The sequence below is a fragment of the Aspergillus piperis genome (assembly GCF_003184755.1).
Source record: "Aspergillus piperis CBS 112811 unplaced genomic scaffold BO85scaffold_14, whole genome shotgun sequence".
Classification (NCBI taxonomy): domain Eukaryota; kingdom Fungi; phylum Ascomycota; class Eurotiomycetes; order Eurotiales; family Aspergillaceae; genus Aspergillus; species Aspergillus piperis.
This window is the reverse complement of record NW_020291604.1, coordinates 677151-702297: the sequence shown is the minus strand read 5'-3', so window position 1 is coordinate 702297 and position 25147 is coordinate 677151. Positions and strand designations below refer to the sequence as shown.

At 46.6% G+C, this 25147-nt stretch overlaps 8 protein-coding genes across 8 annotated transcripts; 4 read left to right on the top strand and 4 right to left on the bottom strand.

Annotated features, from left to right (window-relative positions):
* Window positions 1-325: 325 nt before the first annotated feature.
* Window positions 326-2118, top strand: BO85DRAFT_461013 (uncharacterized protein; the record flags this gene model as incomplete). Its single annotated transcript, XM_025661753.1, has 5 exons — window positions 326-357; window positions 915-1069; window positions 1142-1514; window positions 1570-1931; window positions 2102-2118. 5 exons carry the CDS (start codon window positions 326-328, stop codon window positions 2116-2118), a joined length of 939 nt encoding a protein of 312 aa, XP_025513844.1.
* Window positions 2119-2493: 375 nt separating this feature from the next.
* BO85DRAFT_375936 (uncharacterized protein) lies at window positions 2494-3710 on the bottom strand (the record flags this gene model as incomplete). Its single annotated transcript, XM_025656197.1, has 4 exons — window positions 2494-2601; window positions 2655-2823; window positions 2878-2996; window positions 3093-3710. 4 exons carry the CDS (start codon window positions 3708-3710, stop codon window positions 2494-2496), a joined length of 1014 nt encoding a protein of 337 aa, XP_025513843.1.
* A 3259-nt stretch (window positions 3711-6969) lies between these two features.
* On the top strand, window positions 6970-8152 carry BO85DRAFT_498327 (uncharacterized protein; the record flags this gene model as incomplete). The annotated part of the gene is made up of 4 exons (XM_025664028.1): window positions 6970-7008; window positions 7132-7566; window positions 7602-7660; window positions 7728-8152. The coding sequence occupies 4 exons, from the start codon at window positions 6970-6972 to the stop codon at window positions 7870-7872; spliced, it is 678 nt and encodes a 225-aa protein (XP_025513842.1). The 3' UTR covers window positions 7873-8152.
* BO85DRAFT_451156 (uncharacterized protein) lies at window positions 7814-9300 on the bottom strand. Its single transcript, XM_025660525.1, has one exon. It carries the CDS (start codon window positions 9033-9035, stop codon window positions 8289-8291), a length of 747 nt encoding a protein of 248 aa, XP_025513841.1. The 5' UTR covers window positions 9036-9300; the 3' UTR covers window positions 7814-8288.
* Window positions 9301-12059: 2759 nt separating this feature from the next.
* Window positions 12060-13019, top strand: BO85DRAFT_498325 (uncharacterized protein). Its single transcript, XM_025664027.1, has 2 exons — window positions 12060-12170; window positions 12223-13019. The coding sequence occupies exons 1-2, from the start codon at window positions 12151-12153 to the stop codon at window positions 12977-12979; spliced, it is 777 nt and encodes a 258-aa protein (XP_025513840.1). The 5' UTR covers window positions 12060-12150; the 3' UTR covers window positions 12980-13019.
* A 115-nt stretch (window positions 13020-13134) lies between these two features.
* On the bottom strand, window positions 13135-18405 carry BO85DRAFT_479379 (ankyrin; the record flags this gene model as incomplete). Its single annotated transcript, XM_025662948.1, has 3 exons — window positions 13135-16482; window positions 16542-17355; window positions 17415-18405. The coding sequence occupies 3 exons, from the start codon at window positions 18403-18405 to the stop codon at window positions 13467-13469; spliced, it is 4821 nt and encodes a 1606-aa protein (XP_025513839.1). The 3' UTR covers window positions 13135-13466.
* Window positions 18406-19653: 1248 nt separating this feature from the next.
* Window positions 19654-21117, top strand: BO85DRAFT_375910 (uncharacterized protein; the record flags this gene model as incomplete). Its single annotated transcript, XM_025656195.1, has 3 exons — window positions 19654-20575; window positions 20630-20792; window positions 20847-21117. Coding segments are annotated over 3 exons (1356 nt in total), but the record flags the coding sequence as incomplete, so codon positions are not given.
* A 55-nt stretch (window positions 21118-21172) lies between these two features.
* BO85DRAFT_489905 (uncharacterized protein) lies at window positions 21173-21811 on the bottom strand (the record flags this gene model as incomplete). The annotated part of the gene is made up of 1 exon (XM_025663633.1): window positions 21173-21811. The coding sequence occupies one exon, from the start codon at window positions 21809-21811 to the stop codon at window positions 21173-21175; it is 639 nt and encodes a 212-aa protein (XP_025513837.1).
* Between the last annotated feature and the right edge of the window lie 3336 nt (window positions 21812-25147).

Here is a 25147-nt window from a genome sequence, read left to right as displayed (position 1 = left end):
CGCTGTTGGTGCCTCCTGCTCGTTGGTTCCTTGCCTCCTTCTATCTTTTAAATTCTTGAGTCGAATGAATCAGGCACTTCGGCTGCATCTACTGTATACCGCTCATTTCAATACGTTATCATAGACTGATCCTACAGACTATGGATGAGGTAGAGGAGACCATGCTCCGGATCAAGGTGTGTAGCAAATCATTTCAGTATGCGTTCTATACTAATTAATGGAGGAGAATTCTTAAAGGCTTAACAGACAAGGATACTTGGTTCTCCCAGAAAGTGAACTTAGAGAAGTGAGTGTTCTACTGGCAGGATGAGGATGGATACTCAATATGTCTAGCCTGGCGATGCACTGCTTATATGTGTGAGTATTATCAGGTTCCTATATTTCATTTAGCTTGCCGACCTGCTTCGTAGGCTATACGGTGTTAACGGTATTAAGTCCTGGTCTTTATCTAAAGTTGGAAAGCTGACTGCGAGCACCCAGTCAATGACTAAAGGTACCTCTTAACTGTCGACCAGCTGCTTTGCTTCTACGCGAATGTCCATGGTAATTAATATATTGTGCCCAGACAGTTCCACACCTGCCGCTATGCCCGTTGACACTATGATTGTAAATAGCCAGATGCCCTGTCATATAGATGGATCTTTATGGAGCATGCCTCAGCCCATTGAAACCGAGCCCATTGTTGAGATCCATAAGAATCATGTAATTGTAGGCGATGAACAAGAGAGAAATGTAGGAGCTGGGTTCTTACATGTTGGAGTCTAAGGTTTTATACAAGCGCCCAAAGGCTCACTTCATCCCGGCAGTCCCTATCCGTATCTTACACCTCCTGCTGACTCTCCATGGAAGCAACAATGAAAGGGAGTTACTGCTTCACCATTTCCTCCTGGTACTAATTAAACCACCACTGAGAGTCCGTTGACCAACGCAAGTCCGACCCCAGCTCTTAATCTGTTGCTCACTATCCCTGATCATGTCGTCTGCCTGTTACGGAAGGTATATGAAGCAGGGGAAGAAGTACAATGCATGAGAAAAACAGATCTGAAACAGGCTTTGTGTCTAGATGCACGTTTGATTAATCCAGATTTATGACTTGCTCTGATACTGCTCTTGACATCCTGGAATCTAAATGCGTCTCAAGACTTGCACACACTTGGCTTGTCTACCGAATGGAGAGGTGTCAGAGCAGCAGCTGCTAATATGACTATACTCAAAGACAATACCATCGCTGACGCAGTTGGTCAGCGGGTCGCGCGGATGTTGCTGGTCTTAAATTATAAGGAAATCTGCGGGTGCCCCCAGAGTCACTGTCCACGACCTCGAAGAGCCGGAGAAAAGCGAAAGGCGTATATGATAAACTGTATTGTTTATGCCTGTTTTTCCAGGGATCTCTTTAAAAGTAAATGCGATGTGATCCATAATTTCCTGAGACAAGGTAGATTGTTATGGATTATCTCCAGTATTGTCGGTCTGGGCTTTGTGCTGATATATAGTGATGAATTAATGTCCACGATGTATGTACTACAATGCACTGGCTTATACTAATGTTCGAGCTAACTTGTTTTGCAGCAAGAACGTCAGTATCACTCATAATGGGGTTAATGCTATTGCTATATCCACGTTGTACATGCGACCGAGAATGGTGGCCTTACTTTATTCTCTAGAACCGGCGGTGGCAGACTTGATGTCTGGAAAAATCTCCAAAGCTCTATATAGAGTCATTCAAGATGAGACCGGAATACTAGGGCTATCCGCTCTGTCTTGCACGAATGGAGTGTATCAGGCCCATCTGGACCACCAGTATAGCACGGGAAATTGGGAGCCGGTTGATCTTGCGCTTGCAGTCCACAAGATAAAGGAAAGATTATGTAGCAGATTCCGAGGAGCATATTTTTCTGTAGACTATGATAGTCTGAACAAGACTTCGACGGGTCTTTTTAACCAATCCCAGCCCCATAATAAAGTAACTGTTGAACAATGGCTCTTGATCCCGGGTGATGAAACATTGATTAAGTCTTAACTTGGTCACGGCCCTCATGATTTGCCTATGCAAATTTCGCTTAACCAGTGCGAACATGACAGAAACGCTACTGCTGACCAGTGGACATCAACCTTTGAAAGTGAAATAATGACTAACTCCGAGCTTGTTTTGACCAATCTTGATGAAATACTGCACAGTTTTGAGATAGGCAATCCCGACAATGGAGGGACAACTGCTGACTACGACTTTCCAAATCTATCCAATTAATAAGACACCTTTTTGATTTCCCGTTGATTTGTTGGCCATATTCTGATCTGCCTTTTCTTATTTATTATATTTGGTTTGTTGCGGCTACCAGGAGTTAACTTTATATATCTTCGTTCAATAGAACACAAGAGCTGGTCTCTGTATTACGTTATGAAGGGTCAATGGTCTCTGAATGTTCAGCTAATATAGGAGGACATTAAGAAACAACTTCATTGAGATGAAGCTTCAGGATTTAGAATCTCATCCTACATATTAATAATCATGGAATAGAATGTCTTTGTCGTAATCAGTGCCAAGCGGGCTAATCCAATTGAATTCCCCCGCGCGCGGTTGTTTTCCATAACAAATGAATGCTGGTACCAATGAGTAATTGGGGGCTGGCAAGCCGGTGAAGAGTGGGTCTTACCTGTTTTAGTATCTTTATTGACCTAGCGGAGGAAGTAGTAGTGAGGAAATCGACGGCGAACAAGTCCAGCGGCCAGTGCCTCAGGTTATCCACGCCAATCACTCCATTCTTCTTTTCGTACTTATGCATCGGTTGCATCATAATAGCGGCCATGGATTTGTGACAAGCGCTTCTCGCAGCCTTCCAGTGCCGCTATGGATTTGTCAGTTTTGAAGGGAGAAACAGGAATGGACCAGTCTTACTAATCTTTACAGTCCTATCAGATCCGAGGAGAATGTTTGAGCATGTCAAGGCTGTGTGCTCGAAACCAGATGCGACTAAGTAGAACAGGCCATTCAAAACCTATACTGACATCAGCTACCACGTGATATCTGCGTGGTCATGACTTACCTGGGCAATGATGGACGACAATTGGTTTTCACTGATGGTAAGATTTACCAGGTGCTCAAGAGTCACAGGGAGATCATCTACTCGGATATAGAATCGACTGTTGTCCGTGTAACATTCTTTTACTGACAATATATTCTCATGTTGAAGCTGCTGATACAAGCCGTGGATTCTCTCTGTATTTTCCATGGCATACTCTCGCTTCGCGGCCGTTTGAAACGGACGAGTTTGCTGCACGCAGACCACGATAGAGCCTGCGAGTCTGCAGTGGAAGGCTGGCTCAAAGTTATCCCAAGGGGACTCATCATCCCTTACGATAAGTGTGGATGATGTAGAATGTCGAGACTTTAGAGCTTGAGGGAGACCCAGGCTCTTTGGTAATTCTTGTATGGTCTTGCCGGGATTCTTTCTGAATGGATCTGGGCTATGGGCCAGTCCTTTGCGCTGTGTGCCATTGCTGGAGGAAGAAAGTGTTCCGGTCAGGTCAAAGGGGGGTCTAACTGGTGCCCGGTCGATTAGAGATTCATTGGGACTTTTGAGGGCCCTACCAGCAGCTATGGTATTCTCTATCAGATATATCACCCCGTGACAAGACGATTCTTTCTCACTAATCGGTAGGCTTTTGTGATGTTTATGCAATATCTGTGTAAATAGCTCCTTAGAGGTCATTTTGCCTTTCATTTATCTCCTCGCTGATGTTTGCCTAGCTAGGTCACAATGTTGACAGTCGCTGAGCCTCTCGCTGTGGAGAGCTCAGCGAGCGCAACTATATTTCCAGTGAGCCGGACTGCCTTTTTTGGGACTGACCGGCTAGGAAAGAGATTTAAGGATCTACTGGCCTTTGGCAGAGAAGCAGCAAGACTCTTTCAAGGAATTTACTTCTCCTGTGATGGATACCTACTTGTACACGGATACCGAGTTCCAATTGAGTCAAGAGCGGAACCGGAAGTATTTCGGAGCTGTCAAGATCAAGCTGTGACAAATCATTCCTCACCCGTTGATCTCCACCGGCCTGGATTCACATAACGTTGACCGAGTTTATGAGATCTTTTGAAAAGACCGCTGTTGTCGTTCAGATGTGCAAAATCATGTTACCGCTGTTATTGCCACTCGACATCTGTGGGAGGCTCTTGACCGAGAAGAACTGACAAGGGAGATATTGATAACTAATAATAACCGGGGCGAGTAGGTTACCCACTGCTGGACTTCGGAATGAGCCACGTGTTGTGTTTGCATGGTCAACATCGCCTCAAGGCGGCGGAGGAAGTCTTGCCCTCCAACGACCAATGGTGGATTGTCGATGTGTACTCTGATGGTAGGTCTTGGTGGCCTTTTAATGGGACTTGAGAAGCAGACAAACCGGCCACCGGTTACTTGCGTATCTGAATGCTGACATCCTGTGCGGCACAGACATTAGCCCCGAACTTCAAGCCACCCTCGTGGACGAATATCCGAACGAACGTATTGGTCGAGTGAAGGTGCCGAAACTGACAACGACGCAACGGTATTGGAAAGGGATCTCGAGGCTGAGATTGATCGTTGCAAAGAGACGTTAGCGTGAGAAAGGATATGGATGCAGCCAAAGAGGTGCCGCGTCTGAATCACGATTAACAGTCTCCTGAAGGTCCGCACCAGAGAATAACTTCACACGATACTGTTATGAATGACGTGCAGACAGTTCGCACGGAGCAGTCGGCGGACAATTCTACAGATGAGAGAGTATTACCAGCCGAGTCTTCCGCGGTTAACCTAGCTCGGACTGATCGGCCGTTAACCCAGTTCGACTTTGGAGAAGCAGAGTCTGTCCAGCAAGGTGGGCCTGATGATTTGCATCAGCAGCCACTGGAGATAGTCGTGTTTAGATCAGGAACTGCAGACCGAGAATCAATTTCCGTTCGCCCCGTATCCCTGGCGAAGGATATTCCAGCTCAGAACAATGCTTCCATAAGTCGGGGGTCAGAGCCGGCTGTTGGAGATACCGGAGAGAAAAGCAACCCGCGGCCTGTGACGCAGATTTTCGTCGAAATGGCAGAACAGCAAAGTGACGAAAGAACTGCTCTTGATCTTGAGCAGACTCTGATACAAGCAGCGTGGAATACAAAAGCAGCTCCAATGCCTCCGGTCATCTCCAGCTGTGAAACCCTCGAAGGTTTGTCAGACGAAGAACAGAGTGAGGAGCAAGATGAAGCAGGAATGCTTAGTCTGCCGGGACCGGCAGCCCGAGAAATTGCTGCAGCAAAATTGGATGGACGCTCACCTGACCTGCCTCCAGAGGCAGGGAGATCTCATATGCCTGATGGCGTTGAAGCTTTGTCGGAGATACCTAGGCAATAAAGCCCCATCCCGGGGCCCTCACAACTGAATGATTGAAGTGAACGTGCCCGACGCATCGTCACGCAGAGTGACGTGGCAGCTTGGCTCACTGGCAGGAACGCACCGGAGCGAGAGGGCGCCGTCCGTCCACATCCATCTCCAGAGCTGTCGGCGGTTGCGCCGAGTGACGAAGACGCCATTGGCCCACAACGTACTGGGAGCAAGCCCCCGGAAGAGCCGAGAAGTAGTACACCCACCGGGCGAGGGCGAAAAAAAACTTACGCCCCGGATCGTGGCCAGCGCCCCTCGAGTCGACCGTACTCACCGAGCTCCCCAGAAGTTCTTTGGTACACCAGTAAAAATTGCCTTTAAGGCTCGGGGCGAGACCGGTGAATGGAAGAAGGTTTATGAGTTAGATGTGGATCCATCCGATCCTACCGCCGTAGAGAGATTGGCTAGGAAAGATGCCAGAAACTGACAGGCGACCTTCTATGACAAGGACATGCGGATAGTAACACCGGCATAATGTTATGAGGCGGCAGTGGAGCACGGGGCAAACGTGATTTTTATGGATTTTGAAGGCGATCTGAAGATGGATGAAGAAACGCTGGCGTCTATTGCAAGAAAGGTGGAGGAAAGCCGACCGTATTAAGAGGCCAAGCGGCGGAAATGAGACACCTACAGAGCGGGCCATAAAGCCGCAGAGGATTATTGTCGTGGGTTTGATAGCCCAGGTGGATTGCAAGCCCTTGTGTCTGCCAGTTGGCGGAGCGAAGGCCGAGGGGGTTTGAGAGCTATGGACTGAGAGCCAGCCTGGCCGTAAGGCTAGTTGCCGTAGTCCAGAGATCGAGATCGCTAGACGAATGTCTCACACTTCCAGTCCTTGGCCTAAGGATCTCGGTCGCTAATCCTGGTTGGCCTGAACACCACGTTCGCGGGTCCTATCGAGTCTTCGGGCCATTGACATTGGCCTCTTCAGGCCTGGAGGCCGTACAGGTCGTAGATCCAGTGCTTTCCACCCCTGCTCTTCCATCTTCACGGAAGGGAACTTGACTGCTGGGATGGACACATTCTTGGTTTATACTACGTAACTAGGAGGTGGAAGATCGTTACCATACCTCCGACGTAAGCAAAACCTCAGGCCCCTTCAACTTCCATGACTGAATAGATAGAGGAATACGGATCTTTTACGGAATAATCTCGAGGCCGTAAGCGACATGAATCAGATTCACTAGAGATCTTAGTATAAATTAGCCTAGACACATTCCAGGTATTCCAGTATTGGAAAAGCAACTAGCCATACACATACGTTTATTAACTACATTCTCACGAGTATATGTGGAGCGCGAGCTCAGGTCCAACGTTTACTGCACTCGTGTTACTGTATCGGTGAGATCCAACTTGCCGCGAGTGCCGCTCATCTGTCCTAGAACAATATGGCTATAAGATGATTTCCTTACATCGTACTTCTGTTCTTCGAGACTTAATAGAGGCAAGGGGGTGGTTAGTGAGTACCGGGCGGCGAAGCTAGCAATAGAAAGCGCCGAGTAAATAAATGTCTAATGGCCCCTCATTTGCCTATCAACAAGAATGGTGGTGTACTGACGCTTTCAGCATGCATCAGGAGCAACTTCGACACCTTGCAGAGGCAGTAGTTCGCTGAACCACCCTGGCTATCAAACCACAGTAATAGGCGCTAGATGATTGATCGTTTGGGTCATAAACAGCCATATCCCAACATCCTAAGAGCCTGTAATCGATTATTCAAAACTAAAAGTTGTTCACTACCCTCACGATGAGTTCGAATCCTGCTACGCCTACTATCAAGTTGGTGGACTCTTTATCCACTCTACATGAGCTGCTTGAAAACCTCAGGCTAATTCCTAGATCATCACCTCCTCTTTTTGTTGATTTAGAGGGAACCAATCTGGGTCGCAGTGGCTCTATCTCCATTTTATCTCTCTATGCGGTGCATAAAGGGATAATATACCTTGTCGATGTTTATAAACTAGGGAGATCCGCCTTTTCCAACCATCAGCCCGGTAAAAATACTTCCTTGCGAGGTATTATGGAATCGCCAAGCATCAAAAAAGTTATGTTCGATGTTCGTAACAATTCGGACGCACTATTGAGCCACTACAATATTCATCTGGACGGAATACAAGACTTGCAGTTGATGGAGCTCGCCACGAGAAGCGGGTCGAAGAAATACGTCGCAGGGTTAGCGAAGTGTATCGAAAGGGACAGTCCTATCTCCAATCTCAGAAAGGTAGAATGGAAAAGACTCAAGGAGGAGATTACCAAGCGTTTTGATCCTCGCAAGGGTGGCAGTTACGAGGTCTTCAACAAGCGTCCCTTGGCACCAGAGGTTAGAGATTACTGTGCTGCAGATGTCTCCCAGCTTCCTGGCTTATACAATACCTACGAGAGAAGGATGAGTCCGACGTGGAGAACCAAAGTGCAAAACGCAACGAATGATCGCATCCAGCTATCACAGAAACCCGAATACGACGGTTAGGCAAGTGACAAAGTCTTAGGGCCATGGACGGAAGATTATAGCAAGGACTGGGACGCTTTGTTTGACGAAATGGAAGACCACGATTTCCTGGATGACTTACAATACGGTGAACAATTCGACAACATGGCTAATGATGGCTGGGATGACTATCCGGATACAGCGCGGGACTGTATTGGATGGGAAGAGGACATGATCAAAAACGGGTCTCCATTCTGATTGGGTATTTTGAATCGATTAGCAAACAAAGCTGATGTCGTAAAGCGAAGATTTTACTATGCAGAAGCCTTCTGATAGGTACTGTTTCTTGATTTTCATCCACAGCTTAGGATAGGGCAAAGTTATGTGAGTCGACACAGCAAAGGTAGGAACAGGACAAGATACATCCTGGGGGCTTGCATAGAATGTCAATGACCATTCTACACCCAGCCTACAGGTGCCATTGCCATGTGTCTTCCAACACCAGTGTAGTCGACCTGCAAACAAACGTTGATCCGATCTTTCACAGCTAATTCAACTTTTGCTTTCCAACTCCCTCCTAGTTTAGCGTGATAAATCTGCCATAAGCTCGGTAATATCTGTACATCCTGAGCACAGTATCTAATGATATCCTGTGAAAGTGGACGCTGGTTGAAGGCGTCGTATGAGCCTCCTCTTTCGGGTGCAAATAACATCCGCCCTCTGTCTTTGGCAAGCTTCCATTCTCGAGCCTCAGACATAGTCAACTGGGCATCACGCTCAATACACCGGGCTAGACCATTAATACATCGCCTGGAGAAATTGCGCGTTGCGAGCTCGAGTAGTTGAATGTCATGAATTCCCGCGAGGTGAATAGAGAAATGGTTGTACAAGGCGTCGGAGTCATTGCGGACGTCAAAGAAAGCTTTTTGGATGTGTCCAGATTCAAGCACCATTTTGAGAGTTGTGCCACTTGCAGAGGCAGTGGTAAAGGCTAACTGGCCGAGTGTGTGAATGTCAATGAGGAAGGTTCGATTTTTAGGAAGAAGAAAGATTTGTATAATCGAGATTGACCCATGACGAGATAGGTTTATGCCCTCAATATCGACGTAGAGGGATGGAGGCTCATTTGGTAGGTTGTTGAAGAGGTCCACAAGTTGGCTGATTGCAGCAACGGTATCTACCACGGTTGGTCCGACAGAGTCCATGGTTAAATGTGCAGAGAGAGTAGATAGAGTGAGGCAAATGGTACTGAGGTTTGGAAACAATCCAAGCGAAGGATGAGCTGAACTTATAAGGCCATAGATAATGAACGTTACGTACTATGGAAGATACAGCATTTCTGCTCTGCGCCCGGAGACACTGTACCCAGCCATACCATGCACCGTGCTTCCCAACAATCATCCTTGGTTATACATTATTGCTCTCCTCATGCCGATAGGCGCCAACAATGAGCGAACTACTGAAATTGAGGCCTACCAGGCCGAATGAAAATTTGACGGAATATCGGAAAGGTGTCTCCCCACCTCGGTAAAGGGGCACAAGCGAGTGAGACTCCACTTTTGAGGCCCACCGCTACGATATAGCCAATTAAACATTTTACTCTTGATCCTAGCAGGACCAAAATAGAAATTGAGGCCTACCATTTTGCCAAGCCCTACTGTTAAGGGTCCTTGTCACCACTAAAACATCTATATATACTCTTGCTGTCTGGTTCAAAACATGGACTTCTTTTTCCCTCCCCTTTCACAGGAGTGCCTCTCGTGAGAGCGGCCGCCTGGGCCACTCATTTACAACAATTCCCTGGCATTATCCTTTCCTCTATTCAATATTCGTGTGGTTTCTTTCTTTCATTATTTTCAATTGCCTCGTTCTTTCTTTTTCAAACTTCGTTCCTTCATCACTGAGCGTCAACTCAAGAGTTAGATAATTTCAGGCCGCTGCAGCTATAACCCCACCCCCTCAAGTCAGGATCTCCACCTCTAACCAATCGGGAGTCAATAATCATTCACATCTACACTATCAGTTTGTTAACCCTGAGTGGTTGGATAATCGGCTTCCTGGCCCTTTGCCCATCTCTTCGGCGCCTGAAAATCCTTACTCCTTGCCTTCGGCGAATATACCCTCTCAACCCTGTCGTACCTCTACGAGTCTTGCCTTATTCTGTCCTACGGAAACATCCCCTCTTCGCGATCATAGCCAGCGTAATGAAGCACCGCCTGGACGTTTCCGCTGCCCCATGTGCAATGGCAGTTTTTCTAAGCAGCACGAACTCAAGTAGGTTATGAACACGCTTCTCATTACATCTTGCTCTATCTTGAAAGCAATTAGCTCACTAAGTGCGAGTCGACATGCCAAGCGACATACGAGACCGTTCAAATGTACTGTTCATGACTGTGGAAGGGCGTTTGAGCTCAAGAAGGACCTGGATCGACACCGCAAGGCAAAGCACCCTGAAATGGTGGAGGGCTTTGTTCCTCTCTATTGTCCGTTTGAACGGTGTAAGCACAGCAAAGGGACGGGCCGTGGCTTTTCAAGGACAGACAACCTCAACCGGCACGTTAATACGGTACATGCTAGGAATGGGAGGGCTTGATTTATTCGCTAGTATACCACATAGCACTCTTTGGAAAGGAACTATGTCAACACGCGTCGTTCCCTGTAGAGTGAGTTCAAGTATTCAACACCGTATAAAGCAGAGCACTAGTTAAAGCTTAGGGCTTTCTTCTCGTTCCATTCCTGTTGTTTCAATGCAGGGTGCAGCAAGATTTCTCTCAGCCAGTGTGATTATGACACACTGCCCCCGCCTCAGCTATAGTCCCTCTGGCCTCGTGAGCTTTCAGAACACATGCCTAAGGCCGCCAGGGACCTAATACGTTACAGCCATGAGTAAAGAAATATGTGACATTACAACTCTTGAACCTCCAGACTCCAGTGTGTACATCGCTTCCTCCCTCAATGGCCTCTATTTTGCGCCAATCCCCTAAATTCTCTTCGTATCCCTCGTCATGTACATAGTTGGTTAGGGAGGAAATGAACCTTTAACAGCGTATCTAGCGGCCATCGCCAGCAGCCGACTTAATGCCATACAGTAGCAGATGGAAGTTCGGGGTAATGATCTTTTTTCACCGGTTCTCTAGGCTCAGGCACTCCTTCACAAAGACTACATCCGTCGCTTGGCTTACTTATGTGTGCCAGCTGATGTTCCATTTGGAGAGTGCTTCAATCACTTAGCCATTCGTCGTGATCCTTTTTTGAATCGCTCATAATACGTAATATCAAATGTCTGACCCTCGTATTGAACCAATCATTGATGGCTTTAGTGGAAGACTCGACAGTGACTTGGCTTCTAAGCGGGGCAGCTATCCAACTATCCATTTTGAGGCACCAATTCCTTATCAGATTGGCCAAATCGGGAACGATGCGCTCAAGGCCGCTGACATGATAGTACTCAGCACGTTCTGTGGTATGAAATGGTTACCTTCGCAGGTCTTTTGACTTCAAATCAGGTATAGGTTGGCTCTGCTCTCCGAATCAACGCGATAGTAGGACGGAATGACTGGATCACGAGTTCGTCTTCTCGGTATGCAACTCCAGACCCGGCAGTTGCTCACTTTGACACTAGGGGCTTCTTGAAGGTAGAGCATACGTTCCTCTGCCAGTAATTCGTCTACTGTAGAATATGTGAAGGCTCCTCTTCTGAATCATTCTCTCTTTTCCGTTTCCTGATGTCATACGTTTCCAGAAACGTGATTCCACTGCATTCGTGGTTGTCGTTGGGTTTCCTACTGTGTGGAGGCATGGCGCTAGTGTCCTTGAATTATGGACTCTCGGAACGTCTGGGCTATGAGATACAGTCAAAGTATATGCTTCCAACCTGCGTGGTCGCATTTCCCAGCAAAGGTTGGCGGAGTTGAAAGCGGGATTACGTTAGTGCCCCAGCGAGTAGTTAACTAGCAGGAGAACAAATTATGGCGTAAGCCCACCGTAGGATCAACCACAGTCGTAGCCCATCAATATACACGCTGAGGAATTTTCTGGGTCTTGTTCTCGTTGATACATGGTTCACGCAGCCATTGTCGTGAGCACTTAGAAGGAAGATGCATATCCCAGCAAGCGTTCAGCTCGGCTAAACCCATGAGAACATCCACGCAAGGTTGAGACCCGGCGTGGGGTATTTGAAGAACCAAGTCTCGTGTAGTTTGAGCCTGCATTTAAGTCCACGAAACTCTCTAAGGATATAATTAGCTCATTGGTCTTTCCTCAAACTACCCGAAACTCAACTGTTTCCAACCTGCCTTCCAATTCACCAGGAGTTACGCCATGGGAAAACGACTCTCTAGGTATGTCTTCGCCCTTACAATAAACAAGATGTATCTGTCTAAGACTATTCAGTGTTTTCAATACTCGAATTATAAAGTTCGAGGTCGGCCCAAGCAGGAAGGAGTTTCTCCTCCACTCTGGATTGTTTAGAGATAAAGCAGGTTCTTGGGGCCTAGAGGAATGTGGTGATTCAACATCTTCTGGCCATGACATGGTGAACATAAGTGAACCTGTCGAGGATATCTTCAAATTTGTCTGCGAATATTTATATACGGGCGACTATCAAATCTTTCAACCTCGTCACTTTGTCCAAATTCCACGACGACGCAGCTCCCTGTTGGAGGGGCGCGGAATAAGTCTGAAGGACAACTACTTTGAGAACAGTGCATCCGTGGAACGAGCCTCGCATTACTTTATCAGAAGGCTAAGGTCCAAGCCGGACCATCCGCTAAGTATCAGCTGGGCAGATTACAGCGATGTCTTACTGCAGCATGCGCGCCTCCATCATTTTGCTGGCCAACGCGGATTGGAGGAGCTAAGTGATATAAGTCTCTACAGGCTATTACACGTGCTTCACGAGTTTCCTCTTCACGAAAGGCGGGTCGGACATGTCTTGCAGTTGTTACGTCTCGTATTTCAGAATACACCAGAGATGTCCGAGGATATTGAGAAGTTGATGGTGGATTTCACTACCGCACACATAAAAGGCCTCGTCGAGGTGGAAGAATTCCAACTGCTTTTGGATGAACTACCTTCATTGAGTCGCCGTATTCTGTTTAACCTGGCCACATTATCTGCACTAGAAGTCGATAGCAGGCGTGGGGATTGAGGGTTTGCATAATGTGGGATATATTTGGGCGATGTTCGCAAGCTGATCAGCAAGGTCCGCCCATAGTATGATGGTGTATCTTCCAAGAATCTTCCCTATCATCCTCCTTTGTTTTATTGGACAACCCTTCTCGTAACTTTTCGGAGTGTCGTAGTAGGTATTGATATAGTGGTGATATTGGATCTTATACAAATCTCCTCCAAATTGTCTTGTCTAGATACAATATAAGTCAAAGTCGGTCTAAATTACAGCGAAGGTCCCCTGAGACGCTAACCTATCCCAGAGCCGTACTGTATTATCTTTGGAGCCAGACACCAGCAACCGACCGTCGGGGGAGAAGGCTACTGACTAGACCTGGCCCGTATGGCCCTCGTGGCCAGATCCCAGAGCCGGATTGTCTGATCATCGGAGCTAGACGCCCGCAGCCGGCCATCAGGGAAGAAGGCTACTGACTCAGCCCAGTTCCACACTATCATGACTTGACATATCATCGTACAATGTAGGTTGGAGTACTAAGATCGCACGTAGGCCAATCATTATTCTCATCGCCATTCCTTAAATTCTGCCAAGACCTCTCCCACCTATGACCTCCAAAAAGATCCGGGTGACGCGCTCGGTTGGCTTCTTCTTCGGCATATTGAAGAGGTGTTTTGCCACTGATATCCTTGGCATGGAGATTAAGTAAGCCCCTGTGTCTAAGGAATTGTGTAAGAGATTTGTTGAATGCACCATGAATCGCGCCATGATGTTCAATACCCATGCCATCAGCGTCCTGCGCCGTTATGTCCACGAGCCCCATCAGAACCTTAAGAATATGAACGTTGTCATCGCTCCACTGTCGCATCAAGAGATGTAGAAGATTTCGTTGCTTCTGGTCCGTCCAACGTATGCCTTCCGGACTTGAATGCTTATGCAGAAGCTGGAAGACGTCATGTCTCAATAGCACATGGAAAGATCTTAAATATTGACTGAGTGCTGAGTTGCCCTCCGAGTCGAGTCTGTCTACATCACAGCCAAATTCCATGAGAATACTGATGGTCTCAATGGAGCACATCGGTGATTCAGCATGGTAGTGTAACATGCTCTTCCCTAGATGATTATCCTGGGCGCAGGTTCTTGAGAGTTCCTCGTGGCACTTTTCGGACATGAGTCGTAGGACATCTGAGCGGTTGTGGCAAACAGCATAGTGGACCGGACTCAAGTTGTGTACATCGAGTAACGTAATGTCGCTTCCCTTTTCCAAGAGTATGCGAACAGCTTCCACATTTCCTGCCTGGCTAGCAAGGTGAAGGCAAGTTTGACGCTCAGAATTCAAGCTGGAAATTTGTGCTCCACGGTAGAGAAGTGCTGATAGGATGATACAGCCATGGTATGCGCGTGCTGCATCGAACGGAATCACATGTAGTGGATATTGCCCGTCATTATTTGCAATGTTGATATCAATAGATCGACTTTCCAAAAGCTGCAGGACTGTCTTTTCTCTCATTTCATCAATCGTTGCCCATACTTCGTTCCCTTCTTCTTCATGATCGGTGATAATGTCGGATAAAGTCTCCACCATATACTCTCCAGTCACCCAGGGGTCATCATACCTGTGCCCTCCTACCTGGCATCGAATTGCCAAATGTAAAGGCGTGTCACCATATTCGTCTATGGCATTTGGATCAGCACCACGGTTAAGCAGAAGTGCAGTCATTCCCAATATCCCGTTCAGAGCTGTAAAGTGAAGTGCAGTCAATCCGACAGAGTCGTCTCCTCTCATTGGTTTCTCGAAGCTTTCATCAACCTTGTAAGTCACAAGATGATTTTCCATCCTTTTGGTCCAAGATTTTCTGTGTAGTCTAAAGTTCACATCAAATCCTGTGTCGAGGAGGAGTTGGGCAAGATCTTCCGCCCGATTTTCCAAAGCATACAAAAAGGGTGTCATGTTATTCACATCACAAAGGCCTGTAGATGCTCCTTGAGAAATAAAATAATTCAGCAGTGGAAAACGATCTTTATGCCTGGGGCTCCGACAGATGAGATGCAATGGATTTTGATGCTTATTATTGACAACATTCACTCGTGCTCCTGCTTGAACAAGTGAATGAATCACTTCGGCCTGCAAATTCTCCACTGCACACAGTAGTGGCGATCGCCCATGATAATCTTTTGCTTCAATCATCTCGGAAATTTGGATAAGCTGTTGGACAAGTTTCTGGTTCCCAATTTCTGCAGCAAAATGGAAAGCACACTTGGACTCTTTATCACATAAATCAATTGATGTCTCTCGTTGCAACAGCAAGTCCACAGATCGAGTATGGTGATTCATAATTGCCCAGTGAAGGGGAATTCTCCCGGCATCATCGTCTAGATCTATCATTTTTACCCTTCCTCTCCAAAATTCACATGCCTGAAATGCGAGAGCGAAAGCTATCATGCTTTGGAATGGCAGAGATAGGCTCGGGGTAGAGAGATGGCCCAGGATAGACGGGATAAGTTTGGCTGTACTCCATTTTGGCATCTCTGGGATAATTAAAAATTCCCGCAGAAAGCTTGTGCGTCTTTCAAGAAGTAGCTTGATAATGCTCTCATGTCCCTTGCCTGCAGCTCTGGAAAGCGGGGTTCGACCGTAATTATCTCTCGACCTCACTGAGGCACCCTTCTCAAGAAGCAGCTCGGCGATGGCCTGGTGTCCATTCTCGGCTGCCCAAGATAGTGGAGTCCGACCGTCACTATCCCTCCCATCCCAGAATGTCTGATTTTTGAGGACTTGGGACGCGGCCTCATTGATTCCAAAAAAGGCGATCAGGTGAAGGGTTGTCATCTGCCTTATGCCTTGGCTATAACCCGAGTAACACTTGCGTTTAGAGACTGTCAGAGCCTGACACAAGGCAGAAACCTTTGTTTTACTTTGAAGAAGCCCTTGGACGATAGTTGCTGTTTCTCTACCAGCTGCACGGGCATGATGTCCCCAATTTCGCGCAGCGTAGTCATAGAGAGGATTTTCTTGAAGTCGTCTCTCAAAGTCTTCATCATTGACACAAAATCCAGCCTCAAAAGTCTCGAACGACAGATATGTAGAACAAATAATCGTCAAATGGGACTCTGCGGAGGGGAACCAATGACTTTTATTCCTCTCAAAATACTCCTGCGCGGTATGGTGTATTAAACGGATGAACCGGCTTTCTTTGTCAACCTCGACTAGCCCAGCACATACAGAAAGCATGTCATCAACCTGCGGGACATTGTCTTTGTCCAGGAACAATATCCCCGGCTCCACTCCGAGCGCCTCCTGAAGCTCACTAGAGCTAAGTTGCCTCTTAGAGCAAGTGATCCACATCAAGACGTCCATTGCAAGTTTTGATGCGTCAGGATTTTGGCCATGGATTCTGTACTGAGCATCATCATATGCTTTTTCATATGCCTCGGGTCCTTTTGAAATCTTTGACAATGTCGCGCTGATCTGTTTCAGTGTCGTCTTTGTTTTTATGGACTCGAAGTGAAGTCGTGCGAGCAAGAACCTGGGTAGGTGGTCAGTGTATCTCGTCTCATTTGTAAATTGTAATTGGAGTTGGCTTACATTCCATCTGCAAGTTCTGTGATTCTTCTCTTGATTTCCTCCTTGTGTTTTTGTAAGAGCTCTGATCTTGCCATTGAAATACGCCCTTCCAAGTATTTCTCCACGTCGCTTTCATGCGCACGAATTTCCAGGTTGTCGCCTCTGAAACTCTTCACAATTTCTGGAATTGGCCTCGCAGTGGCCAGTATGTTCATAGGACAAGTCTTCTGAATCTCAAAAAGTTGGGATAAGAAGACGTTTTGGCAGTCGTCTGCAGTCCCGCATTCATCAAGCGCGTCAATGACAACAAAAACTTTCGTATATGATGACACAACAGATTGTAAACCTCTGACCAGTTCGTTCAATGATGGGCGTGTCTTTCTATCTTGATGTTGTTCGTAGAGTTTCTTCACGCTTGTTGGTAGTGGAGACCGGAAGTGTGATAGTTGTTTCAGAATGCTCGCCAGTAAATTTTCAACGTTCTGATCCTTCTTTCGCAGGAAGTCGCAGTAAATATATGCCAGGCCAAGATCGTGTTTACTTGTGCATTGCGCGGTGAGGTCGTCAATGACTACCGCGGTTAGGATCGTCTTCCCAGCTCCAGGAATGCCTGAGCATAACAACGTCTTCTTATCCCCTTTTCGCCAATCATGGTACTTAACTGACTCAATAAGCCATTGACTAGTCCCTGGTTGCCTTGACCTAAGAAAATGACTTTGTCGGGGGCCGTAATTAACCGGGGTCAACCAATCGAGTACTTTAAGCTCTTCTGTCCTATCTAATCGTGAATTCATTACGTTGACACTTGATTCGACCCTGGAGACAGTTGCGTCGACTATAGTCTCTGTCAGCTGAAGATCAATCATTTTGATTAGAATCAATTGACAGACTTACTACCACGAAGAACTTCTGTAATCCTCATCTCGTTTTCAACCCTTTTGGGAGTGAGTTTATGGAGAAGATCCCGCGCGTATGCAGCCGCTACCAGGGCTGCGTATCCTTGCCAATCCTTATTCTTGTGGGAGTCTGCGTAATCACAAATACCGCGAATGACAAGGCAAGGAAAGTGGTTCATCAGCCCCGCTGCTTCCATCTCAAAGCACAGAACATCCCTTTCCGCCGCAAATCGATCCCGAAACGAAGCATCTTTCACTAACTGATTTGCTGAAGCAATCAAGCCATGGTGGATTGCTGGATTATCTTCATCCGCTGTACGTTCGTGTCGCATTATCAGGCGAGACAAGTTATCTCCGCAGGCTACTGCGCAGCCGGCTTCCTTGTCCAGAGGGTGGATGAATTCGCTTCGGTACAGCCTGTCGCTAGCTGGTTCCGGTCGCTTGTACTTCTTCCGCAGTCTTGGATTCCTCTCCAAAACCCTGTCGATAGCCTCTCCTAGCTGATGACCGCCGATCTCATACTGACTCTTGAGTCCGCTGACAGCAGCGCGGAGGGCACTTGGTGGCAGGTTCAACACTCCTGTGTTTTGGAAGGATGGACCCTGTATGGCTTTGCCAAAGTCATAATGGAAAACCCCACTGTTCCCATTTCGAGGAGTGCTGACCACTATGTCTCCAAGACGAATGTCGTGGTTTGGACTTGGTGCACCGCCGCCGACGCCTACCATCAGGCCAACCCTAATATTAGGAAAGCTATGTAACATGTCTCTCGCGACATTTGCTGCGGAAGATACACCGTATTCCCCATCCGGTAAAACGGCAATGACGACCATGTGTTTTCCAACCCTGCCACACGCGTAGTCGTTATTGTCAGCAGGCGAGAGGGAATCTGGTGCTTGGTGCTCCTCATCAAGAAAGGCTTGCGCCGCAGTAAATTCTGTGCTGATCGCGCAGATCCAACCGACGGTGTATCCCTTAGGGTCAGACATAACTACCTGCGGAGTACACTGGACAAGAAATTATTTGAGGCGACTGAGAATCCGGGTGTGCACAAATCTGGCCGTTTACACTGCAGCGGAGATTTGGGTCGCGGAGACAACACGCGTTATTATTGACAACAATAAGGAGAAGCAATATGTGGGAAGAAATAGAAACCTGGAATACAGTCCCCAGGGAATTGATCAGCGGGTCAACACTTCAGCCTTATGAACCGAGCGGCAATAGGAAAGATGCTATTGGCTGGAATAGTCTCATACTCGTGCCCGATGTGGGTGTATTTTGGGACATGGGTCCTGGTGTTCTCATCCAACCTATTGCATAAATCAAGTTTTTGATAAAAATATACATATTTGGTGTGTGCGCCAAAATCAAACGGAAGGGAACAACATCATTGCCACCACTCTTGAATACGACAAATTGCGAAGAGTTAAAACGTAGTCTCTCCTGTGTGGGCCCAAGCCTGGCCATAAACAGATGAGAAAGAGAGGTGATGCCATGGGAAATCGAATAGTCCCCGGTGTGGATTCGTGTTTGACAAGTATACACTGACGAAATCGTTGCGAAGCTTCACGTGCTGAATGTCGCGATGATGTTATATTAGTCAGGAGGAGGCACTCTAACTCCTAAGCGCTTTCGTGGCAAACACCTGACAGCTCCAAGTCATTGGCTGCTCATTCGACTCCCAACTCACATGGGAACGAGTTTATGGGGGATTCTTTTGGTGTTTTTTTTTTTTTTTTTTTTTTTTTTTTCGGGGTACCAATGATGCAGTGGATTGAGCCCGTATTATTATGTGTATCTAAAAGGCACTTGCCTTGTACGGAATGATAGGCTCATGCATGCAATAATGCCGAAGTCGGCACAAAGTCAAGTGACATGCTGCGGGTACTTCGCCAAGCTTCAGGCGGGGAAGCTTTGCTTGCCCATCTCCCTCGCTCATACCCCCGCTTCTGTCTACCTGACTTCGACTTACCTTTTAATGATGAAAACGTGTGCAGGTTCCAACCGTGCAAACGGGTTTGCACACCCTATTCAGTCAGATCTCGTTCAGTCAAGCCCTACTCAAGCGGATCTTCTTCAAGCGGGTCCCGTCCAAGCGGGCCCTGTCCTAGCTGATCAAGTGGATCCTGCTGAAGAATTACCCAGACTCCTATCAATACGGTGGGCTGTCGGCGAGCGATGGTGGTACCGCTCAAAGTAAGTCCCTTTCAAGATGTCGCAATATATGCTGATCATTCAGTTACACAGGTTCTCTCCTCTTCAACACAGGCGCCTTCATCCTTCCATCAATCTACGGCACACTTGTGAAGATCTGGGTCGCGAACATTGACGCCTCTCTGGTCGTCACAACGGATGTTTACACGTACATTGGAACGATCACGGAAGTCATCAATGAAGGTCTACCACGCGCAGTATGGTCCACAATCGCCGACAAGGAAGCACGAACCATTGAAGCTCGCTTAGGGCTTGCGCACACACTACTGATATTCCAGGCCTTTCTGGGGGCGATACTGAGCATTGTATTTTTGGGTGCTGCACGAGAGTTTTCATCTAAATTCGTTCCTCATGAAGTCCAAGAGGCAAGTATAACGTACGTCCGTATCAGCGCCTTTTCTGCTCTGAGTTCTGCGGTTGAAGTTGCTGTTTCCAACGCAACCCGCGCGCTGGATAAGCCAGACGTTTCACTCGTGATCAGCTCCATCAAGGTAGTGGTGAATATTATCCTTGACCTTTTAGTAGTTTCCAAGTTCCACGTCGGCGGGTGGGTGCCAACTGTCAATATGCAAGCTGGGGTACGCCTTGCTTGTGATATGATCGCAGCATTTTCTGGCCTCTCGTATTTCGTCATGACTACGAGCCGCAAGAGGAAGGCTGAGGCACCATCTATCCGTGGGTTCCTCGTCCTGTTTAAGCCAGGGTCTGCTGTGCTTATCGAGTCGGCTATCCGTAACGCGCTGTACCTTTGGCTTGTGTCAGGTGTCGTCGCTATGTCAGCGGACTATGCGACCGCCTGGGGCGTGTTCAGTACAATACGATGGGGATTGATCATGGTGCCTGTTCAAGCCACCGAAGCCTCCACACTGACCTTTGTAGGCCATGAGTGGGGACGTTTGAAGCAGAGAACAGGATCTGGGCGGTGGTCCTGGGCGAGCCTCTATCGTACGCTCTCATTCTTACATCGTCGGGCCGGAAGATGACACTGATTCGTCGCAGTGGTTATCCGACCAGCATTACTCTCGGTGATCATAGTTCTTATTTTTGAAATTTCTCTTCTACTGGTCATGGCCTTATATGGGTGCGAGTCTTTTGCATACTGGCTCAGCCGCTCGGTGCCAGTTTCCAAAATAGTAGCACATATGTGGCATACTATTGACTGGTATATCTTCCGTCCCTGCTCCACCTTCTGTAAGACCTATCTAAAGGAATGTAGGTGCTACGTTCTCTACGCAGTCTCAACCCAGCTCACGGCTATCCTCCTTGCAACCCGCACTTCCTGGTATCTCGCACAATCACTTATTTCGAATATATTCTATGTACTACCCTGGGCGATCGTATGCCAGACTGTCGACCTTGACCCAAGGAACGCATGGACATACCATAGTCTCGTCTTTGGAGGGAGTTTGGTATTCACTTTCATCGAGATCTTGATAATTGACTCCGTTTGGGTGGGGAGATTCCGACGAGGAAATTTAGGATTTTAAATGTACAGGAGTGCCAATGATGCATCGCATAATGATTGCAGGAACAAGATGCTAGTTACCGAAAGCCACTGCCGAGTGTGGAATCAATAGCTGTCCGCTCAAGGAAGCGAAGAGCTTCTGCCTCACGAAATAAATGAATCCTAGTATCAACGATATGACCTGTCTTGAATCCCAACTTGTATACCACAGCTCCTGGGCCTAGGCACGAAGCATATTTCTTCAGCTGCTTTATGGTCTTTGAGGCAATGAACGGGTTTGATCGGAAGCCGAAAAAATTCTTGTACTCAAGCCAGTAGCATAGACATCCGTCAATCATAATAGGCTCTGAGAATCGAATATTGGGCGTTGGACGCAGTTGCAGTTTTTTCTGCTCGCTCTCAGTGAGGATATGGTGGCCAAAACTTCGCACACGATCAACGAAAGACGCCTCGGCCGTTTCTGCCTCTTTAGCTTTCTTTTGCATTCTCTGCGCTGCTTCAATCTTGCCTTCCGGTGTGTTGGCTGGGGGAAGTAGGCGAAGTGCAGCTTCAATCAGAGCCGAAACGACCGTGTGGTCCAACCATGTATCGACATGTTGCAACAGCATATCCACATCAGGTTTCCGGAAGCGAAGATAGCACGCCGTTCTGAAGACAGGAGTAACTTCCTCTCGTGGCACTCCAACATAAGAAGTTATTGGTATGGTAACCGCCATGCCAACGTTCCATGCTGGTGTGTCAAGCGTGGTGCTTTCAGTTTCACACGATAACTTTCCAAGAATACAAGCCGGATTGCTTTTTGGGCGCGGACAGTGGCTTCTCGAAGTTTCCACATGCTGTTTCCTTGAACGTGGAGATTTGAAAAACCTATCGCACTCATTACAGAGATGCTTAGAGGATTGGAGGTGCTGCATCAGAGCATGTCCAGTTGTAAAATACCGATCACAGGGGACACACATAGGCATTATAGCTGGGAACAGGTATATTAATGGCGGTTTAGGTGCTTTTGAGTATGCAAAGAAAGTAAGTCCATGAAGCAAGATCGGGATACGGGTCTTAAATTGATGGATCCTGACCTCCTACTTACTTTTCCATCAACCTCAAGGGCCGCCGGGATAGTTAATATACCCGATAACTACCAAACACGTCGCTGCCTGACACCTGTGTGATGATCGGTACCGGCGCGTAAATAATTTGTTCATTGGTAGGTGTAGAGGGGTAATCCTGGAAGCCGACTAATGGGAGACCTTTTCAGCTGGAAGAATTTCAGACGGGCATTTGTAGAAGTTTCCTCAGTCAAAGCGTTCGTCGTGTGACTAAAAGGTTCGATTTGTTCTTCATTTGTCTGTATGATGTTTGTCAACCTTCGTCTTCTCTGTGTCTCGAAAAGAGTGATTTCCACTCTCTTTCAAATAGAGTAGACTTAGGAGTCTATGGATGCCTCAACAGGACCTTCTGTAGATTTTTATGCCCTCTTAGACAATATAAAACTGGGTTGAGAGGACACTTGGATAATCTAAATAGGCGGGAATTGGGCGACACCTAGATAATGCCCGATCGAATTTCAGGCCGGTGGTTGATGTTAGGCCTAGCTTATATTCGACTGCGTGAAATACGTACAGCAGAGGATGAATGAGGCTCCTTCCCGCACGAATAATTTGCTAGCACGTCACACTTCAATATCGAGCAGACAATACGCCAGGCATCTGATATTTAGGTTTCTTAGGAACAAGACTACCACTTTTACGTTAGCCAGCATGATACATGGGGTAGATTTGTTGCATATAAATTGGTGACTCACGACTAAAAGGTCAGCCTGTGATCGCAAACCTTGGCAAGGCTGAGAGGTATCATGGGAAAAGCATTCTCTATATGAGTAATTCTTCTTTATCTCACGTAGCAGTTCGTGGTTGGACCAGATACGGGTCATCGATATGAGCCGAGATATGGAGGCCGCAAACGGATGTCGACTAGTCTTTGTAGATTGATTAGGTGGAGTAGAGGGGGATATTTGGGAGCCTCAGCTATGTCTCAAGCGAACTGTGGACCATTAGACCTGCTCGATTGGTATATGAGGCACGTGGCACGTTTCAAGTTTGGCTAATGCTAAAATGCCTGGAAATGGTGTTTCAATCAGCAAATCATGGTAGATATTCAGTATGCTTGCAACTATACCACCTGTTGGCAAGCGTGTTTATTCTTTTCGCGCGACGATGAGTTCGTAATATACTCCAGTCTTATTGAGTTAGAGCTTGAGACCACAGACACTACTCCGGGTTTCATGGTTATCACATAGGAGGTTTAAAGCTGCGTAGAACTAATTTATTGACCCGAAGAAACATATGGGTACAAGAGAAAAAAATTCGGCGGCTGTGGTTAATCAATGCTAAATAAATAAACAGGCAGAAGGAAGAAAAAAAAATAAAGTTAATACCTATGGTTATATTTCTAATGAATCTGTTGGTATTCTAATACTAGCTGGCTTTGAGTTTTGCCTCTAATTACTGTTCCGTGGCATCTCTCTGTGTGGTTTGAAAGATTAAATTTATATTAAAATAGTTTTCTCTTAATAAATACTATATTTAACACCTCTATGCGGCCACGGGGGGGTTGACGTGGAATTAAAGGAAATTCTAAGTAAGGAATCCAGGCATATTATACTTAGTAAGCTGGTTAGAAAGTGGAAGGTTAGGATTTACTAAATAGATAAAGCATATCAGAGATTATTATTTAAAATACTTGATCTGCACAGATTTTACTGCTTCTTGTAGAGTAATCTTGGTCTTATTTTTTACTAAGTCTCGCTGTTACTTGGCTAGGTGGGATGAATTGTTGGTCTCAGGTATAAGTTAGTGGTAAGTTTGAGTTTATAAAATAGATTAATCCTTCTTTACAGGGCAGAAGGCTGTCATGGTATTAATTATATCAATCTGGTGTTAATGCTCAGCTTCCAGGGTTGTACCTGGGATGGTTAGTATAGTATTAAATATCTTGAGATATTATAAAGATATAGAGTTCTTCTGCTTAAAGCTCCTATGACTTTTGTATCCACGAGTTTTCTTGAGTTATCAATAGCGCGGTTATACCGTTCCTCGGTTACTGGAGTTCTCTTTTTCTTGCATACTCTGTTCTCTTTTCTTTCACATCATGCTGGTACTCTGCAGTAAAACCACGTGTCTCACCGAGCTTGCAGAGTTGAGCTTTTTTTTTTTGTACCTGCTCTGATTGAACTAGGCTTTGATCATGTGACATGATTGACGATCTGTATGGAATTACTTGTAGAAACTGTTTCCTGCATAAAAGAGATGCTGTTTGAAGAGAGGAAAACTGATGTTCAACTGGATCAAGCGCCCTATTTAATATTCACAGGTTCCTGGCTGGCTGCTAGGGTCTCAATCACGGACCCACTTGCTCACCCAAATCAACTGCACTCACCCTGGGACTTAGCGCTGCTCACCCCAAAAGCAGCAATCCAGAAAAGGCTCATCTTCCAGTTCGTCGCGTTCAACTCTGTGGCTCAAGTACGGCTGAGCGGACGGGAAGCCCTGTTTTCCACACCCTGTGGTCCTATGTACTGGTTCTAACTCTGGCTTGAATGATATCGTGTTTTGGAGAGTTTATTACTTGACGCGTTGCCAATGATCACGGAGCCAGTCAAGTAGGTGGGTTTAGGAAGCCGAAAACAAGTCACTAAGACCGGAATGATGTCCTACTTTATTGTTCTATAAGGTCTAATGGTTTGACGAGGTCTTCTGATTTGATAATGTTTTCTGGTTGATTGAGATCTTGAAGTTCTATAGTACTATTTCTAATATATAATATATTTTGAGAAAGTTTGTTTAGGATATAAATAATATCTTTTAAATAACCTAATAAATGATGAAATAAGCTGAATGAAATAATAACAACTAGCCTGGGATACTCAGTGACCACTAACATACACCTTCTGTTGTATGTATCTTTTTATCATTATTTCTCTGAGCAATTCGTAGGGTTTAGTTAGTGCCTGTGCCGCTGGGCCCTCATAATCTTTTATCAGTACCGCTTCAAAG